Raw genomic sequence first — 21,142 nt, forward strand, 5'->3', positions numbered from 1 at the left:
AAAGGGGGTGGGTTCCGGAGAGACCTCGGGGGGTGGGGGGGTGTGTGGAGCGGGCGCCCTCGAGGAGGGGCTCAGCGAGGCGAGTGCAGCCCCGCAGCGCGCTGGGGCGCTTGAGGGGCGCGGGTGGGGGACGTCGTGCCCAGGCGCGGGGGGTCGGCTGGGCGGGGGGAGGGGCGCTCCGGGCTCCCACCTCCGCGGCGGCGCGGGGACAGGGCCGGCCCAGGCGCAGGGCCGCCTGCAGGGGCGGGCAGTGTGGTCGGGGTCCCGCGGCCGCCCGCGCCCAGAGGAGGGAGGCGGCGGGGGCGTGGGGCTGCTGCCGTGCGCTCCGCCCCGCGCGGGGACCGGGCCGCGCCTCCCCCTGCCGCATGTGCGCGGTGTTGTGTGCCCGGCCCTGCTCCTCCTCCTCCCCTCCCCTCGCCGCCGTCCCCTCCCCCAGCGGCCCCGAGTGAGCGCGAGCGCCACACAGCCCCGGGCCGCCGCCGCCGAGCGCGCCGAGACGCCGAACAGGTGGCCGGAGGCTGCGGGCGCTGCAGCGGGGAGAGGTGAGGCGAGCCCCGGGCCAGGCGAGGGCGGCCGGGCCGGGCCGGGCATGCGAGCCGAGCGGCCCCCCGGCGCCGCAGCTTGCCCGCGCCCCTAGCCTCCCGCGCGCCCGTGCAGCGGCCCCGCCGCGCCCAGCGTCCAGCCGCCCCGGCCCGGGGCCGCTCCGGCCGCGGTCAGCGAGGGGCGCGGGCCGGCCCGCGACGGCGGCGGCGGCGGCATGAAAGTGACCGTGTGCTTCGGGAGGACCCGGGTGGTCGTGCCGTGCGGCGACGGCCACATGAAAGTTTTCAGCCTCATCCAGCAAGCGGTGACCCGCTACCGGAAGGCCATCGCCAAGGTGAGGGGCTGGGGGCGCGAGGGGCGCGGGGGGTGGGGGCGGGAGAAGGGGGGGGAGGAGGAGAGGGAGGAGGAAGAGGAGGAGGGGGAAGGCGCCGGGATCAATATGGCGCTTCCTGGAAAGGGGAGGAGGGAGACGGATGGGAGGCGGGGAAAGGGAAAGTGCGGCGGCCGGGCCGGGCCGGGCCTCGCGGGCGCCCCCCGCCCCGGGGCCGCGGGCGGCAAAGTTGTGGGCGCGGGCCGGGCCGGCGGGGCGGGCGCAGCCCCGGGTGAGCGCGCCGGACCCCACGGCCCCTCCCGGGCCGAGCGCCTCCCTCCTCTCCCTCGGGGCTCCGGCCACCGGTTCCCCTCCGGAGGCTGCCCTGGGAGCGGAGCCCGAGCCCAGCCCTCCGGGGGGCGCGGGCGAAGCCTGGCCGGACGCCTCTCTCCCGGCCGCGGCTGCGGGCGGTTGAAATCCAGCCTCAGGCCTCTCCCCGTTCCCAGGCCCCGCGGCGGAGGCTGGGGAAAGGGAACTTTTTAGGTTGGAGCAGAGTTTAAATATTCCACACACGGCGGAGAGCGGTCGCATTTGTGCTCCAACTCTCCCTTCGCCCGGGCGGGGGAACGAGCCGGAGCGCCCAGCCCTGTCCTCGGAGCCGCCCGCGGGCACGGCCGGCTGCTGGGGGACAGTCGCCGGCTCGCGGTCGGGAAGGCGGCCCCCAGGGGGACCTCCGCTTCCGCCGGCTCGCGGACGTTAGCGGGGCACGGAATCCCGGTGCAGGAGAGGCTGGCGTGCAGCGCTCCTTGAAAACGCACAACCCTGCAGTCAGTCACTGCATTAAAAGTTTTCCTGCGAGAACCTCAGCGTTTACGTATCTGGAACTAGTTCCATATGGTGCCGGGGCTGCGGAGCCAGGGTCTGATTTAGGAGTGGAGTAGATTTCCCTTTTTCTTCGTGGAGTGATAACATTGTCTCCACTCAACTGCGTTCCTCTACAATGTGTCAGAAGTGAAAAGGCATTTTGTTAAATTGTTTTATCGGCTGTCTGTGTTTGACAACAGCCTACACCTCCGAAGTTTCTGTCAAGCACCTGAGGATATCTCCTTTGCTGTAGAGTAACGTTTTGTGGAGACAGCAAGGTCACTTAAGCATTTTCTCATTTGTTCCCGGTAGTGGAGTAGCCCTAGCTTCTGTGGGCGTTGAGGCAGTACACGGTGGCTTTGCCAGTCTGGGTGTATACAGGGTGCTGGGGGCAGCATCCTTCAGTTCTCTCTGAACTTAAGGGGAGAAAACTTTTTTTACGCTATTGTTTGATTTTTAGTATATATTGGAAAGAATAGCATGGATTTGGCCTTTTCAAGATAATCTTGGGGCCATTTAGGAACCTGACACAATGGTGGAAGGTGTTGACTTTATTTAACTGCTCTAAAACGTTCCTTACACTTGGTTGAACTGTTATTGAAAATCAAATAAAATTAGTGGAAATTGGCATCCGTTTATCTTACATTGCTGACAAGGGGAAAGAAACATGCTCTCCAAATCTACATTTAGCATTTAAAAATAAGACTGTTTATGAATGGCAGTTTATGATATAAATGTTCTAAATCAATAATCAGATTGTATATGTACTTCAGAAACCAAAATAAGTTGTGAACGGAAAGAGAAATACAATAATACATAATCTGTGGTGTGCCTGAGTTACTGAATAGGGAGAGGTGAGGGACGTTTCCTTTCATTTTACTTGTTTTACATGCTTAAAATGAGTTCTGTTTCGTTATGCGCACAATGGACTTTGGTTAAAAAAGGCTGTTTGGGAGATACAAATGTAGTTATTTGGTTGATTGAATCATTCATTCCTTCCCACAGAAATTCTTAAACATTTACTGTGTCCAAGGTATTGTTCTGGGTGCTGGACATGTAGGGGGCCCATTGGCTGCTTTGTGGAAATTGGAATGTGAGAGTCTAGGACAAGAGGCTCCATGGTCCTTCCAGTGAAGGAGACCAGTGGTGTGTCCGGACACATGATTGGGCGGTGAGGAGAGGAGCATCTGGGATGTTGGGTAGATGTAACTGAGGAGCCTTGGTAATATATTTGGACTAGTGTTTTTAAATATTAGTGGTAGTTGTTCCATAGTGACCTGGGACCATGGAAAAGGGAGTGCAGTTCCCTTATGAGAGTCTGGGAAGGATCCTTAAGAGAAGGGACATGTGAGCTAAGTTTTTAGAGGGTAAGTGTGAGATCACCAGGTGGAGAAGGAAGGGAGGATGATTCTCAGAGGGTGGTGGTAGCATTGGAGTTGGATATGAACGAGAGGGAGGAGTCAGAGATGAGTCAGGGCATTCTAAAATTATTTAAAGGCTCTTTCAGTGCAATTCACAGTTCAGTGGGTGAATTTTAAGATGGGCTTTGTAGTACACAAAGTTTAATCATTGGATCACAAAACTGTTGACTCTCAGATGTTGCAAGAGTCTGAGTGTCTTCTAGGTTCATTTGTGTTTTTTCTTCTGAAATTGCTAGGTAATGGTTAAGATTAAACTTCAGTCTTTCTTCTCATTTCTCCCATTTTATTTAAGGTGATTATGAAGCAAACAGATATTAAGACTTGCTGTAAATTTTATCCTCTTGTCTCTTCTTTATCCCTTATTGTTTAATAGGATAAGATAAGTTTTGTATGAAGAATTGGGTAGCTGGGTAATTGTGGAGAGGTGTTTTGAGTTGCTAGGTGACATGTGGCATGACAGACCCCTGTCTGGTGGGGAAAATGTGGAAAGATCCTGTGGCTTTGAATAAAAATCAACTAAGTCTGCCCCCCCTAAAAAAGAATGGAAAAGGGAAAATAAAGATCCCAAGTCACCGAAGCTTTCTCTGCTATAAGCGTTTTGTAGTGTGGTGGGGCTATTATATTTGAGCTGTTTTCAGGTTAAACAAATCAATTTTTCTGGGCAGTGGAGTGGTGTGACTTAATACCAGAAATGTCCTCAATAAGCAGATATTTGAAGGCTTACACTTAGTCATAGCATTTTTTTTTCCTCTAGTGAAAAAATGTTTTTCTGCTTATGATCGCTGACGAGTGAAGATGCTTTGGCTTTTCCATCTCCGTCTTCTCATCCTCATCCTGACCCTGTCTAAGGAGGGTGTTCTGCTAGACATTGAGAATTCTCTTGCAGGCACTCTTCTTGAGTGCTTCGAATTGGAGGACTGGCTGCTGTGTATGTGTCTGTTCGTTCTTCTCGTGCCTGCAGCCTGACTCATCCCTGAATCCTGATGGACACAGGGTACAGAGCACCAACTGCAGTGACTTGTTAGTGTGGTGCCCTTGGTTTCCGGAGTTTTCTTTGCTGGCCACTCCTTAATTTTGAGTGAATCAAGGTTGGCCCCGAGGCTTCCCATTTTTCCTGCTGTACATCCTAAATCTGATTAGGAGAAAGTCTTCATGCTTGCTTAAAAAATGTTAGTATTTTAGGGGCACCTGGGTGGCGGTTAAGCATCCGACTTCAGCTCAGGTCATGATCTCATGGTTTGTGAGTTCAAGCCCCCTGTCGGGCTCTGTGCTGACAGCTCAGAGCCTGGAGCCTGCTTCAGATTCTGTGTGTCTCTCTCTCTCTGCCCCTCCCCTGCTCATGCTCTGTCTCTTCCTCTCTCTCTCAAATATAAATAAACATTAAAAAAATTAAAAAAAAATGTTAGTATTTGAAGGGCTGCTGTGTACAAAATGTTATGTTCTATGGAGAACTATAAGACAAAATCCTTGCACTCAAGAAGAACATAATCTAGGAGACAAGATGGGTCCATAAAACAATAATAGTAGGTGATAACATTAATTAACAACAGGGTGTTAGAGACAGTAATTGATTCCAGATTTTAGAGACATGAGTGGTTATTATGGCATTGGGTTGGGGGGTCCCATTTGGTCACTAGGGTTGGTATTGGGCTTAGTGAGTGGGACAGCTAGCCTTACTGTAGGACAAGTGCTTCCTAGTTGGGTACTAGAGTAATCTCAAAAAGCACCTGCCTAGCTAAGATGTTTTGGTTCTCAAGGTCTGCCGTGGGGTCCAGGCATGAGAATCTGGAGAGCATCTGCTGCGTTTCTGAGAGGTGGAAAGGAGGGGATGGTATGAAGGGAAACTGTGTGATCCCAGGTGATTCAGGCTTTCAGGGCTAATTTGGCTCCTGTGGAGCATTCATGCAAGATGGTGGGTCAGGATCAGGAGGAAAACTCTGAATGCCAGGGCATGACCAGTGGGATGTTACCCAGTTTGATGGTACAGGAAGGACTAGGTTATTTGGGCAGGGTAGTAATAGGCACTAGTGGTCCTCTGGGAGGATGTCTGGAATAGCTCTTTGGATAGAATCTGCCTTCAGTCTAAATGCTGCTAGCTGAGTGCTGAGTAACAGAGGAAGAAGGGTAAAGTGAGGGAGGGGAATTGCAGGAACCCCTTAACTCACTGCTTCCCCCATAGTCCTCCTCTCTTGGGGGTGGTAGGAGCTTTGGTTTGGGTTTAGAGACATAGGTTTATTTATTATTGTTATGACTATTTTTTATTACCATTTAACCTTGAGCAAATGAACCCTACAGAACTTTATTTTGCTCATGACTAAAGTGGGCTACTCCCTTGCAGGGTTGATGTGAGTGCTGGACAGATGATGAATATGAAACTCTTCAGGGCTGGATCTGAATCACCAATGTTTCACTCACCAGCTTTACTTCCTGGGAAGCTTTCCCAAGTATCCTATTATTCCTGTTTGGTTTTTTTCCTCTTAAGAAGGCAGTGGTAATTCAATTAAAGATTAGGTAAAAGTGTTAATATTTGCCTAAACAGTACTGCAGTCAGAAGAGCAGTGTGTGTGTGTGTGTGTGTGTGTGTGTGTGTGTGTGTGTGATTGGCTTTATTCTGTGGCCTCTGGCCTTTGGGGCCACTGTTTCTGTCACTGAGGCAGGGAAACCTAGTAATTAGAATCATTTTGTTATTAAAAAGACAAACATGAGTTTACAGACACTTTTGAAAATGTGCTCTTCTCTATTTGGCAGGGGTGGGGCGGGGAACTGTTGACTACTGAAACCATACAACTCATGGTTTTGATGAAAAATCTTAACAGTTGCTGTGAGATTTTCCTGCAAATACATATATAACTGTTGACACATTTACAAGCTTATTGAAACTTTTAGGAAAACAGTTACATTGTTGCAGAGTGTGAATGACAATAGAAGCAAGCATAAACATAGTGAAATGAAGTAAATGTTACTGTTTTATTAAAATTTTCTACCTTCTCAAAGGTGAAAAAGAAATGCAGTGTATCTGAAAGGCTGATCTTTCTAAAATGCAAATCTCATTGTACTCTTTTGTGTAAGGGTCTCTGCACCTGCTTTCCCTAGAGGCCAGGTCCTGCCACCTCAGCACAGCCTGTCCCTTGCGGGACCCCTCCTGCCTCCAGCCTGCCCCTTTCGGGACTCCTGCCTCCAGACTCTCCCTCACCAGACTTCCCCATCCCATACTCCATCCATTTGGGCTTGCTTACACTTTCCTGCCTTTGCTCTGGTGTTTTCTGTTTCTTCTGTCTGGGATGCTTGCTCCCTCCGCGTCTGTTCATTTATTGAGCTTCAGCTCAGATGACCCATCTTTGGGAGGCTGGCCCTGCCTCCCAAGCTGTTTGAGGTTCTCCACCTCATACTTCTACTTAGTTTGCTTATCTATGGAACAGAACTGAGCTCTGCCGCCCCCTCCCCCCCAACCCCGGGTGGAATGCTTGGGGGCTGTGGCCCTGCCTCAGTCTTACTTGAATAAGCAATGTCTTCTGCATAGTAATCTTACAGTTGGAGTAAATAAAAAGTGGAGAATAAACACATCACACATTCTTACACAGAAAATATACTTTTTCTTGGAAGACTATGACCAGCACTCTAGGGTTTGGTGTGTTTGGCATATTGGTACAAACATTATAATTGAAGCTAAGATTTAGTGTGATTTGGAGTACCTGGAAGTTATTCTTTTGTGTCAGCTCTTTTGAAGGAGGCCAGTCTGTTTTCAGATCAAGCAGAGGGATAGTCATAGGGTTTGCGTTGGGCCTGGTTCAAGGCAGGTGGCCAGAGCAGTGTGGGAATCTGGCCCTGAAACATACCTATGTTGGGTCTGGCGCCTCTAATTCTGTCAGTTGGATCCTTGGGTAAGTGCCAGCAGTAAATAGAAATGTTTAGGATCTGAGATTCACAGAGAGAGTCTGGCTGATGTGAAGTGCTTCTTGGCTCATGGTGAACCCGGATGCGTTGGTCACAGAGGTTATATTTCAAGTCTCACTTGTACCACTAACCTGTAGGCGGGTCCTCCATTTGCCCTGGGAGGTTTTTACCTCCCTGTAGAGTTGGATGCAGCTTAGTGATGTTGATTATGCAGTAGGTGTTTGGAGACCTCTGTATTTTTTCAAAGATGGGAAGAAATGTGTAAAACTGGTCCAGGTAGGTGATTTCCACAGTTCCTTTTCCTCATGGTAAAATGGTTGGTTAGGTCTGCACACTGTGCTTTCCTCCTCCTTGGCCACTCATACAACACTCCTAGCTTGGACCAAGGTCAGTGGCAGTAGAGGTAGGGGAATCAGTAAATTTATATGATTCTACCTGTTTTTGGTGTCTTTTCTGTTTTACATGGAAAATGGAAAAAGCTTTATGAAAAGAAATGCAGAGTTCTGTGAACAGACTATAAAGCTGGTATATATGTACATATACATTTGTCTTCTAGTCATTTAAAATTTTGTTTGGAAGAAGTATGTATAAATCACTTTTTTTTTTCATAGCTCTGTGTCTTGTGTCTGGCTTGCCATCTTTAGGTGATTTATGCCATTAAATATTACTATTGCTTATTATTTTCTCCTCTATCAACTGATATTGGAGCTTAGAAACAAAGTTTGAAGCTCCATAGCCAAATGACTTGAAATGTCAATTATTTAATTTTTTCTCTTAAAACTAGACTATAAAATATGTGCGCGATAGAAATAAAATCACATGTCCACACAAAAATCATGTACGTGAGTGTTCATTGCATTATTCATAACAGCCCCCAAACGGAAATAATCCCAGTGTCAATCAATTAACAAAATACGGTTTATCTATACATTAGAATATTATTCAGCCACAAAAAAAGAATGAAATCCTGACACATGCTGCGACATGGATGAACCTTGAAAACGTTATGCTGTGTGAAAGGAAGCCGGTCACAAGAGCCCACGTGTCGTATGATTCTGTATATACAAAATGACCAGGATAGGCACATCTATAGGTACAGACGGTGGAGTAGTGGTTGTCTAGGGCTGGGGGTTGGGGGTAATGGAGAGTGACTGCTAATGGGTCTGTTTTGGGGGTAATGAAAATTCTAAATTTAGATACTGGTGATGATCGTATGATTCTGTGAATATACTAAAAATCTTTGAGTTGTACAGTTTAAATGGGTGAATTTTATGGTTTGTGATTCCATCTCAGTAAAGATGTTAAAATATAGACTACATAAGTCACTATGAACACAGCTCAGTTTTTAGGTGTTTTATAGTTCTGTGAGTCCTTGTAATACATGGATTTCTGTGTCAGAGGTGCTCAGAAACCTCAAGTGAACACTGGCTATTTTGAGGAGTTTCCCTTATGGTGTGTAAGGCCTGTGTTCTTGGGCCTGCCCACTCTGTCCTGTTGCTGCCTGGTAAGTTCTTGACTGCTGAGCCTCCAGGTCCCCTGGGCTCTTTCTGTTACCCTCTCTCCCTCCTTAAAGGCGTCCCTGACTGTTCACCTGTTCTCCCTCAGCCAGAGATTCCTTCCTGCCTAGCTCACCAGCTGCCTTTGTTGAGTGAAGGCTGCTCATGAGGTTCCAAAGGTGTCCATAGTGAAAAGCCTTTCCAGTTTTTGGTTTTGGTGCTCAGACATTTTGAGCTTTAGCAAATCTCACAAGCTTTGTGAGGCTCCGTTTTCCCGTCTTCATCTTCCCGTATTGAGATGTTCTGGCTGGGCTCCTGCTGCCAGTCCCCTGAGCTAGAGACCGTCGTATCGAGTCTGTATTGTTCGATACGGTGCTCGTGGAACCGTGGGATATGAGTGATGTGCAGTGGCTCTTCAGAGGAGCAGACAGGGTGCAGAATCTCTTACTCCACCCACCCTTTCTGTGAAAATACTTTGCTTCTGTAACTTTGAAACGATGGGGCTTGACCCTAGGTCAAACACATGCTGTTGGAAGTTACGATATATTTTGCCTGGAGTGTCCTTCAGCATTCCTTACCATCTCAAGATAAGTGTCTTTTAGGGTAAGTTACATGCTCAGAAGTGACTTAATAACACTATTCCTTTTGTGAAGTATAACTGTATGATATTACCTAATACTAAATGTAGGATATGTGTATAAATATGCATACATGTTTATGTTCATGAAGTTGTTATTTTCATGGCAATATAAATGTAAGTGGTTTTAGACATGACAGCCAGGTCAATATTATTTTTCCCACTTTTGATGTTTTTTAAAATTCAGATTCTGTATGACTTAATATTTTGGAACTCAGATTTATTTATTTTTTTTCTGGTGTATGGTTTTTCTTGTTATTTGTGTCACATCCCTTTAGATTAGAAAGCTAATCTATACTATAGGGTTTATATTTTTGAAAAGGCCTGTTTAAGATATCCTACAATAAAAATCAATGTTTCCTTCTCTGACACTTCAGAAAATAATTTGCTGCATATCTCAAAAACCTAAAATTACTAAATACTGAAAATATGTTGTATTAACAGATTAAAAAGACGAAGGTGGTGCCATTTTTGTGTAAGTGGTTTGACAGGAGACTGGGTGTTTTCTGTTTCTTTTTATTTTTTTATTTTTTTATTTTTATTTTTTGGGACAGAGAGAGACAGAGCATGAACGGGGGAGGGGCAGAGAGAGAGAGGGAGACACAGAATCGGAAACAGGCTCCAGGCTCTGAGCTGTCAGCACAGAGCCCGACGCGGGGCTTGAACTCATGAACCACGGGATCATGACCTGAGCCGAAGTCGGACGCTTAACCGACTGAGCCACCCAGGCACCTCTAGTTTTAGTTCTTACAATTAAATTAGATCTTTAACTCATTTTGCATTTATTTTTGTTTATTTTTTTTAATGTTTGTTTATTTTTGAGAGAGAGTGAGTGGGGGAGGGGCAGAGAGAGAGAGGGAGACACAGAATCGGAAGCAGGCTCCAGGCTCCGAGCCATCGGCCCAGAGCCCGACGCGGGGCTCGAACTCACGGACCGCGAGATTGCGACCTGGCTGAAGTCGGACGCTCAACCGACTGCGCCACCCAGGCGCCCCTTTTCTGTTTCTTTTAAGAAAATATTGGAAAATTTTTTTATGCCTGTGTTCTAATTTTCTAAGTTGAACATTACATCTAGAATTAAAAAATCAACTATTTTTCAGGGAACAAACTTTCTTCTATCACAGAGGCATTTAAGATGCATAATTTATAATTCTGAAACCCAGTGTGCAAAGTCATATGTGAATAATAGTTAGCTGGGTTTCTGCCCAGCAGGGTTATACTCTAACTGAAATTTCTCTTATTACAGCCAGTAGCACCTGCAGAAGAGGGAGGTAAAATGTACAGGATATTGGTTCCTGATGTACCACCACACAGGATATGACTAATCACTGAATCCATTAAAGTTGAATGCAGGATTTGGTACTTTTACCGCTTTGTTAGAGATCTGGAAAAAACCTTTCAGACAAATCAAGAGGATCTATTAGTGAAAGTGCATCTCTTGGATTGATAGCTGTTTAAATAACTACATCTGGCAGATGGTGGTATTTCAGCATTTGTAAGTGAGAACCATGAAATGAGTATATTTAAAATTTTGAAGGCACATACTCTCAGGAATGTATTTTTTTTCAAGGAAACTTGGAGAGCTAATAAAACCCCGAACTTTCTGTGGTGCGGTCAATTTTATCTTTTCTATTTTATGACCCCTTTTTAAAACACAAATGTTTATAAAAACGCAACTGACCGAAGGTAGAAAGTTTGGTTATGGATGTTTCTTTTTGTCCTAGGAGGCAGGCACATGAGAGTGACACATTCTGGACCAAGATTCAGAAGAGCAAGTACATCATTTGTGTATCTAAGAGTAAGAAGGGTAACCTGTGTGAGCCCAGGATCTTTGGCTTCTAGTGCCACCTACTTCATGAGGTTGTTAGGGTTCAAGGAGAGAATGTAAAAAACAAAACAAAACAAAACAAAACAAAAAAAACCCCAAAAATGTTGTAGGGGTAAAATGGAGTAGGTATTAGCTGAACTGTTCTTTCATTTTTGCTGGGAATGGTTGCCAGTGATTAAGGCTCACTTGAATCAGCTCTTCTAAATTGTTTCTTCCCATCCTCATTAGAACCGCGCTGAATGTGGGAACTTGAATTTGTGGTGAAACTGTTCTCCCTAAAAAATCATGGAAACGTTCTTCTGCGATTTAAGAAATGAAATCCCAGTGACACTGATTTAGATTTTTCCAAGATGTCCATTGTGGAATAGCTTTTCCAGTTTTTGGTTTTGGCTTCCAGTAGTTTTGAACTTTGGCAAGTCCCACAAGGTCTGTGAGCCTCAGTTTTCCCGTCTGTAGTTTGGGAATGCTATCTTTTGGTGGCAGTAATGAACATTAAGTGACTTAATGTAAATACTACTTCTCATGTAACAGACTCTTAGCCAATATTAGATCTTTTCTCTTTCTTCTGGTTTTAAACATAGATTAGGCACAATTTTAATGGCTGATTCACAAAGTGATTGATTTTTATTTGATTTGTGGTGCCAGGTGTCATTTTCCAGGATAATTTGTTAAAGGGCCACTTTTTTTTCTTGTAAAAGTACTATAGCAATTCCAGTATTAGTATCTGTTAGTGAATTAGTTGGAAATTGAGAAAAACAAATGTTCTGATCATCTAGTGTTAAAGCTGATTCTCTTACAGATCAAGGAGAAATGTGTTTGTCCAACTTTCTTAGACTGGTTGGCTTTTTACTTTCTCATTTTTACTATTAGACCTTGTTACTTTCTCAAATTGTGGCTGCCATACTGCTGAATCCAAAGGAAATTATGTAAAATTTGTGCTCATTTTTAAAAGACATTGGTTATACATTTTCCATTTAAAAATATCTTTTGAACCCTGGAAAGAATAAAACTATAAATAGTATTTATACTTATAAATGCAGACACGTTTTGAAGAACTCTAGCATTTATTAACTAGCAGTAGTTCTGACAATACCTTGAAGCTCAAAGAGATGATCTGAGTTATAAAATAAAGTGGTAAAGTAGACTTTTTTGTGACCTCTCTAATCCTTTATTACACAGTTCTCTGTAGTTCATGCACCCATTACTACTTCTTTACTCTTCTCTGGATCTTAAGAAGGTGATTTTAAGGAACTAGATCAGCAATAAATGAACACAGAACGTCTTCTGCTTAGGTAGGTAGTTATAAGGATTGACAGATTGATGCAACTTTTAATGCTTTAGTTCAGCTAAAGGCACCCAGTACCAATCACCTGAAGACTTCACCCAAGAGCTGACCTATTTATCATACTAAATAGGGAGTGGTGCCTTGAAGACTTGCTCAGGTTCTGGGCATGGCAGTATTATTGTGTCAGACTTGCCAGGTTACCAACAATGCTCTTTGTATTCAAGAGGACCACCTCCTCTCATTTCTCTTTTCCACATCACAATATTGAAAGTTATTTTTCTCTGTTTGAGGACCTTAAACATCTTATTAAAATAATGCTTCCTCCATCTCTCCATATGTGTTTAAGGGAAGTTGCTAGGTAGTGATTAAAATAATAAAACTTTATCTCTCATTGTGCAACATTCATATTTTGGCTTTGATCCCTTCCAGTATTTGTTTATAAACATTGTTTCACACGAGGGCCCTTGAAATCCTGAGTTTTTGTTTCATGCAGGACACGAAAGAGATGTAGCAGCACCGGAAATTGCAATTTATACATCTCTCTTCCCTTCACAATTTCCTTTGTTTCTGTGCTTTGCTAGTGAAAGTGATGAATAATGCTTTCAAAAACTTTCCAGAATAACTTTCCTGTTTTATAACAAAACTGTAGAGAAACTAACTCTGGAGTATTTTTTTTTTTCCAGCTTTACTGAGGTATAATTGACAAAAAATGTAATTACATTTAAAGTGTACCATGTAATGATTTAATATACACCGTGAAGAGCTTCCATTGAATTAATACATTGAGTTAGTGTTTCCCTCATCTCACGTATTTATCTTTCTTTCTTTCTTTCTTTTATTTTTTTTTTTTCTTTTGTAAGAACATTTGACTTACTATCTTGGGAATTTTGAGATAGCTCTTAGTCTGTGTTGGTAGGTGGACGGTGTACTTCAGACCTTTAGGCTGAGGCAGAAGAGCTTTGCATCCTGGTCTGCTTTTACTACCCTGCTTTCTAGATGCAGGGGAGTGGTATTTTGAGCTTAGTCTTTGCTTTTGATGCTATTAAGCTTTTTAGGTCAGCACTGATGATCGAAAGCTCTTGCACAAGACATGCTGTATTGGAAGCACTATTTACCTGCCTATCTGGTTGGGGAGTTGTTGAGAAAATACCTTTAACTGTGATACCCATCGTGTTTTCTCAGCCCCAATTCATTGAGGAGTTTCAGAGGGGTAGGAGGAAGTCAGGAAAGAAGTGGTATCAGGAAATAGTGGTAGTAATACCATTATTGTCAACAGTAATGGTTAGCACTTATGGGGCATTTTGTGTATCAGGCCCTAAATGCTAGGCTCAGTGCTTTGTGTGTGTATATGTTAATCCAGTAGAATGGTTTGGGGGGAGGATTGATGCAATCCCAAGTTTATAGGTGCCGACACTCAGGCTAAAGAGGTAAGAAGTTTGCACATCTGATGCATGATGGCTTGGCCTTCTTAGGCAGACCCCTTTGACCACAAGGCCTGTATTGTGAATTACTGCACTATGACAAACTGATGTCCTTGCATTTTAGGATGTCGCATTTCCATGAGAAAGAGCAAATAGTGCCCATAGGCACACTTTCAAAGCCAGTGGTTGATTCCTTTTACACACTTTTGTACTCTGCTTCTTGGAATATTTTCATTGACCCATTCCTACACCCATACCAGAATGCCAAGGTGGCCTGGCTGATGCTGGCAAATATGTGCTTCTGGTCTGAGGCCTCATCATCTTGAATGTGGGTCAGAGGCTTTGCTTGCCCATGGATCAGTTTTGTTATCTTCAACATGGCATTGTTATTTTTTGTCAACATGGCTCCTTATAGCCTATGTTTTTATACATTTTGCATATTACTAGAAGTAGGGAAAAGTGAACAGGTGACCAAGCCTTTTTTAAGTTTTAATTTTAATTCCATTTACTTGACATACAGTGTTATATTAGTTTCAGATGTACAATATAGTCATTCAACACTTCCATATATCACCTGGTGCTCATCACAAGTGCACTCCTTAGTCTGCATCATCTATTTCACTCACCCGCCCCACCCCCTCCTCTCTGGTAACCATCAATTTGTTCTTTATAATTAAGAGTCTGTTTCTTGATTTGTCTTTCTGTCTCTTATTTTTTTTCCCTTTGCTTGTTTGTTTTGCCTTTTAAATTCCACATATGAATGAAATTTTATGGTATTTGTCGTTCTCTGACCAGCCTTGTTTCACTTATCATTATCCTCTTTAGCTCCATCCACGTGGTTGCAAATGGCAAGATTTCATTCTTTTTTATGGTTGAATAATATTTCATAGTATGTATAGACCACATCTTCTTTATTCATTCATCAATCCATGAACACTTGGTCTGCTTGCATACTGGTTATTGTAAACAATGCTGCTGTAAACATAGGGGTGCATGTATTCCTTTGAATGAGTGTTCTTGTATTCTTTGCATAAATACCCAGTAGTGAGATTGCTGGATCATAAGGTATTTCTGTTTTTAACTTTTTAAGGAAACTCTGTCTTGTTTTCCAGAGTGGCTGTACCAGTTTGCATTCCCACCAACAGTGCGAGAGGGTTCCTATTTCTCCACGTCCTTGCCAATACCTGTTGTTTCATGTGTTGTTGATTTTAGCCATTCTGACAGATATGAGGTGATAGCTCATTGTAGTTCTAATTTGCATTTCCCTGATGATGAGTGATGTGGAGCATCTTTTCAGGTGTCTGTTGGCCATCTGAATGCCTCTGGGGAAATGTCTGTTCATCCCTTCTTCCCATTTTTAATTGAATTCTTTGTTTTTTGGATGTTGAGTTGTATAAATTCTTTATATGTTTTGGATACTAACCCTTTATCAGATATGTCATTTGCAAATATGTCATTCTCCCATTCTGTAGGTTGCCTTTGAATTTTGTTGTTTGTTTCGCTGTGCAGAACCTTTTTATTTTGATGTAGTCCCAGCAGTTTATTTTTGCTTGTTTTCCTTGCCTCAGGAGCCATGTCTAGAAAGAAGTTGCTACAGCTGATGTCAGAGAAGTTATTGCCTGTGTTCTCTTCTAGGATTTCATTAAACCATAAGTTTCAGGTGTCACATTTAGGTCTTTAATCCATCGTGAGTTCATTTTTGTGTATGGTGTAAGAAAGTGGTCCAGTTTCATTCTTTTGCAAGTTGCTGTCCAGTTTTCCCAACACCATTTGTTGAAGTGACTGCCTTTTTCCCATTAGATATTCTTTCCTGCTTTGTTGAAGATTAATTGGCTATATAACTGTAGGTTTATTTCTGGGTTTTCTATTCTGTTCCATTGATCTTTGTGTCTTTTTGTGCCAGTGCCATACTGTCTTGATCATTACAGCTTTGTAGTATAATTTGAAGTCCAGAATTGTGATGTCTCCCAAGCTGTCATTCTTCACGCAGAACTTTCCAGCCATCCTTTGGACTGCTTGAGCCGTCAGGTTGGGCTCACATAGCCACCCTCTGGAGGCCATTGCAGGTCTTCCCCTGTGCCCCTGAGGTGCTGTGCATTTAGCAAGCTGAGAACCTAGCACTGTGCGTACAGTGTTTGTGGCATAACTGCTGAGAAGTGATTACAACAGGAAGTAATTTCCTCAAAAGTGCTTTCAGAGTTGCAGAGTGCAGTTCTTTGTAATATTTAAAACATTGCCTTCATATATACTACAAGAACTTCCTAGCACTGAATTGTGTAGCCCTGAGAGCAATGCCCATGTAAGAATTTTTTATGTTATTTAGCAGTATCAAATAGCACCTAACCGTAAATCGATTAGTAAAAATGTTTTTTGAAAATTAATGTCTTTTTAGGTATTATTGCATAACCAACTACCCAAAACTTAATGGCATAAATCAACAACTATTTAATTATGTCTCATGGTTTTGTGGGTTAAAAATTTGGATTCAGTGGGGCTCAGTGGAGTGATTCTTCTCCATTTGGGGTTACGTGGGGCTATTCAGCTGGCAGATGACTTGGTCCGGAGGGTCCTAGATGGCTTCATTCACAGGTGTGGTACTCGGTGGGGTTGGCTGGAAGCCTGGGCTCAGCTGGGACTGGGCACAGCAGCAGAGGCAGCGTATGGTCCCTGACAGGGGACCAGAGGATGGTCCCCCAACCCCTCCGGAGACTGTGCACACGCTCCTAGGAGCATTGTATGCATTTGAGTGTCTGTTACTCTGAGGGAGGGATTTGTGTGACCTTTGGTTTTGTAAATTGCTGTAGGCAAATTTTCTATCTCAGTCTAAAAAAGTATGAGGCCTCTCTTTCCCAAGCTTGCCTCCCATGCCCTTCAGCCCTTGTTTTGATATAAAGGCCATTTTAATACTCATCGAAGCCAGCATTGCTCTATGTATATTCCATGGCGTGTTATTAAACAGTATATGGAAAAAAGAAAAAAGAAGAAAACAAGGGTGTCTGGGTGGTTCAGTCGGTTGTCTAGCTCTTGATTTCTGCTCGGGTCATGATCTCACGGGTTGTGTGGTTGACCCTCGTGTTGGGCTCTGCAGTGGCAGTAACAAGTGCGGAGCCTTGTTGAGATTCTGTCTCTCTGCCCTTCCCCCACTCACAGTCACCTGCTGTCTCTCAAATAAATAAACAAAAAAAGAAAACGACAAGAGCCCCTGTACATAGTGTCTCTAGCATGGAGGTCTTGCGGTAGTTGGACTTCTCAGGCTGTGGTTCAGAGCTCCTAAGGAGAGTGTCCTAAGAGGAAGAGGACCCTGCCATTCTCTTAAGTCCTAGGCCTGGAAGCCAGCACAGCATCATTAACGCCTCTCTTCTACGTGCCAAACCAGTCATTAAGTGGCCTGGATTCCAGGGGAGGGGATGTCCACTTCACTTATTAATGCAAGGAGGTCAGCTCTTAGTGTGGGTTGTGGCCATCTTTGTTCTGCGGTATGAGTGTCGTGCGTCCGTGTGTGTGTGTGTGTGTGTGTGTGTGTGTGTGTTGCATGTAACAGTAAACATTTAGGTTTTTTTTAAAAATTGTTTTGTGTTATGTTTTAAAATTGTCCTATTCTTGGCCTGGGTGCTGGTCATAAACTGTATATCCTGAACTTTTGAAGCTGACAAACCTAAGAAGTAGTTTATGTTCATCATTCATGAGTTCAAAGATCTGACACCTTTCCCAGGCTCTACAGTAGAGAGAGATAATGGTAATAACACCTTACATTTATGTGGCATCATCTCTAAGAAGTTCAAAGTGTTTGTGCCACTTGTGATTCCTTTATTGGAATGTCCTCTGAGGTAAATAAGCAGAGTGCCCCTCAAGTTCATGTACAGATGAGGAAATGAAGTAGTTTCATCAGCCTGCTAGGGAGTAGTGTTCAGAGGGAACTCTTCTAATAATCCACGTACTGGTTAGAACTTGATTATGAATTTATCTTCCTTAGATATGATTCCGGAAAATGGTGGAGATTGACTTTTGTCTGTCAGTAATATTTTAAATTATATACCATTTGACAAAGAAGTGCCATGTGTAATTTTTTTTTTTTTTTTTTTTTTTAACATTTGTTTTTGAGAGAGATCACGAGCAGGGAGGGGCAGAGAGGGAGACACAGAATCTGAAGCAGGCTCCAGGCTACGAGCTGTCAACACAGAGGCCGATGTGGGGCTCGAACCCATGAGCTGTCTCATGAGCTCGAACCCATGACTGTGAGATCATGGCCTGAGCTGAAGTTGTATGCTTAACTGACTGAGCCACTCAGGCACCCCAGAAGTGCCATGTTTAAAGGAGTGCTGGTTATCTTTCTAATGTGTTTTGCTTATTTGTTTTGGTAAAAGCTTATGAGTATTGCATCACAGGCATGTTTCCCTTTAATGGATCAAATCCTACACACTCAGCAAAAACAGACAGTGGAAAAGGTGAAGGCAGTTACAGCGCTGCCCCCTTAGTGAAATCCTGTGGTATCCGTCCCTTTCCCTGCCCCCACACCAGCCGTGGGAGCACCTCCTTGTGCTTATGGGTGATTAAATGGCGTTTTTAAGGATAATTTAATTGTATGTCAAGTTTGTTCCATCCCTGCCACTTAGAGCCTAAACTCTGAGTAAGAGGCAACTCCATTGTAATGCTCTAAATGTGGTATTGTTTACATTCATTCAGTTTTGCTTAAAATGAGACACTTTACATAAAATCGGTGTGCATTAGGCACTTCAGCCAGAATTTGTTATGGCTAGCTCCTGGTTCATGAACATCTGCCCCATGTGAAGTGACCTACCCTATGTATTTCCACCAGGGTAAACCTCACGGCACTCTCTAGTACAGAGAAGTCCATGGGTTCTGCATGGCTTTCTAAGTAAAATTCAAATTTGTCAGCCTGAAAACAGACCCCAGCCTGGCTTCTCCTTTATCTCCCTGCACCCGTCTTCGGTCTGCCCCATAGTGATGGAGCTGACGCCCCTGTTTCCCCAAAGTTGTGCAGAGTTTCCCAATTCCTTTGTGTACATGTCCGCTGGCCTGGGAGTCTCTCCCTTGTTTTCCGTCTCACCTTGGTCCTTCCATTCTTTCTTCACAGCTGCCAGAGCTATGCTCTTTTGCTCAGAATGCTTAGGAGGCTTCCCATTGCTGCTTCCCAATGCTTAGGAGGCTTCCCATTACAGTACCCCCACACTCCCCAGGTGGCATTCAGGGCTGTCTGCCTGGCCCTGGGCTTCTTTCCCTCTAGGCACCACATACCATTGCTTGGGGCCACACTGGTCCACAGCCCTAGGCACGGCCCAGTGGTGCCTTCCCTGACTCCCCACCCACAGTCCAGAGAGATTCAAAGTTAGATAAATCAAGTTAAAAGGGATACAAGGAATCACTACGTTAACACATGCTTTTTGAAAGGATGTTACCCCAATAATTTCGACTGTGTTATTACATGTTTTATTACTTGTAAATAATTAAAAGTGGATGAACTTTTAAGAGAAAGTAAGCTGATACCATCAGGAGGGATTTCTTAAATGCTTCTGAATGTGGTGCTCATTCTAGCTGCCTGTCTCCAGTGAAAAATCCATAGTGTTCTCTGCCTTACGCTGCTGACAACTGTGGCTTGACATGGTGGGTTTACTGTGCTCACATGTCACCATAAAGATTATGGTGGATGTGCAAGTTCCAGGTGGTGGACGACTTGTCCATAAAGTGGATACAAGAGAGTGAAATCTATCCTTTGTGGAAAAACTGGGTCCTTGACAACTGCAGGGCAACTATGACTAATGCGGTAGTTGATTAAGAAATCCTCCTTTGGCTGTGTGGGGCCAAAAGTTTTTTTTTTTTTTGTTACCTTTCATAATTAGGTCTGAATGAATATTAAGGTGTGTTTCTTTGCATTAGCTGTACTCTGAGCAGTGGCGTCTGTGGAACGTAGATAATGGCAGAACAGGTGCAGCTGTATTAACGAAAACGTGTTTGAGCTGAGTGAGGAAAGTGATGTGGCAGCCTGAACTGGGTATTTGCAACGCTGTCACTACTCACCTTTTGTCTCAGAATTGGGAAGACCCTTTGGACTGCGTTCTGTCGTCACGGATCTTTCCACCCCTAGCGTCAGGCAAAGGCAGAGATCCGTGCAGAGTGTGTGGGACGAATGCGCCTTCTGCAGGGACTGACCCATCCATCCTGGAGGCATCTGGAGAATTCAGGTGAAGTCCCATGAAGCTGTCAAAGCAGGAAGCACAAGGGGATGCCCACATGCAGCCCAAGGATGGCATCTTTGAGTTCCCAGGCCCTTCACGGAGGAAGCGCCCTGGGGGCTCACTGACTGGTGTGAAGTGGCACTGGCCTGTCTCTCACTTTCCCACCTCACCAGGTCCCTCGTTCTCGTCTCCTCCCGAGCAGGTGGAAGCAGTTCTTTTTGAAGAACTTGGCCTTTAAATCAAGAGTGCAGCATTGGCTTAGACCACAACTTCCTGAGGAGAAGTACTGGCCCAGGCTGACGTGCTGATGTGCTGCCTGCAGAGGGCAGGGCTAGGGCCGCTGTGGCACTGTCACTGCTGACAGGGTGTTGCACTGGCAGTGGGCTGGCAGCTTTGCAAGCCTTGGTTTGATGGTTGCCAGCGGCACAGTGAGCATTGAGGGATGCTCAGCTCGGGTCATGGAGGCTCAGGCCGGCTGCTTCTGCTTGTGACTGTCAGGGCCGCCCAGACCTAGCTTCAGGTGGTCTGAACTGGCTGGTGGCCTTTTGCAGAGCTCTTGCTCTGTGGTGACAGGTACAGACTTCTGTGCCTCTCTGAGTGGCATAGAACATTATAACAAGGCCATGTCCAAGCAGGCTCCACACTGTCAGCGCAGAGCCCAGTGCGGGGCTGGGTCTCATGAACCGTGAGATCATGACCTGAGCTGAAATCAAGAGTGAGACGCTCAACCCACTGAGCCACCCAGGCGCCCTGAAAAGAATTGTATTTTATATTGCCCTACTGAATAGAGGAAGAAGCACTTTAAAATAGAGTTATTCTCTCCCTTGTTTGTTTCTTCCAGTGGGATTATTTTATGTTTTCTGTTGCTCTCACATTATCAGCAAAGTGTGTGTGTGTCCATGTAGTGTGTGTCCATGTGTGGGTCATCTGAGCATGTGTCCGTGTGCATCCATACACCACATCCATGCATGTGAGTGCATGTGGGAGGCTGGGATGGAAGGAATTCTTCAGAGTTGTCCAGGAGAAGCCTTGGGGTTTATTCTATAGTCATAGGATGTCTTTCAAATAATAAATTATTTTCTTATATAAATCCATGAATTAAAGACATGCAGTCAGTTTTTATGTGGGTCAGTAAATCTTTAAAAAAAATCTATTTATATTGGTTTTCATTGCTGGAATATTTAGGAAAGACTTTTCATCTTTTTTTATTTTTTTATTTTTTTTTGTATTGACTCAGCTGTAACTTGAA

General features: G+C 44.6%; 1 protein-coding gene across 20 annotated transcripts in view; it reads left to right on the plus strand.

Annotated features, from left to right (window-relative positions):
* The first annotated feature begins 632 nt into the window (after positions 1–632).
* The window catches only part of PARD3 (par-3 family cell polarity regulator), a 668,338-nt gene continuing 647,828 nt past the window's right edge, over positions 633–21,142 (plus strand). For all 20 annotated transcript variants that reach the window (XM_058681495.1, XM_058681510.1, XM_058681501.1 and 17 more), the window contains exon 1: positions 633–877. In XM_058681495.1, coding sequence (XP_058537478.1) covers positions 758–877 — 120 coding nt within the window. In that variant the 5' untranslated portion in view covers positions 633–757. The remainder of the gene's footprint in view (positions 878–21,142) is intronic.

The sequence above is a fragment of the Neofelis nebulosa genome, chromosome 8 (assembly GCF_028018385.1).
Source record: "Neofelis nebulosa isolate mNeoNeb1 chromosome 8, mNeoNeb1.pri, whole genome shotgun sequence".
NCBI classification, from domain to species: Eukaryota; Metazoa; Chordata; class Mammalia; order Carnivora; family Felidae; genus Neofelis; species Neofelis nebulosa.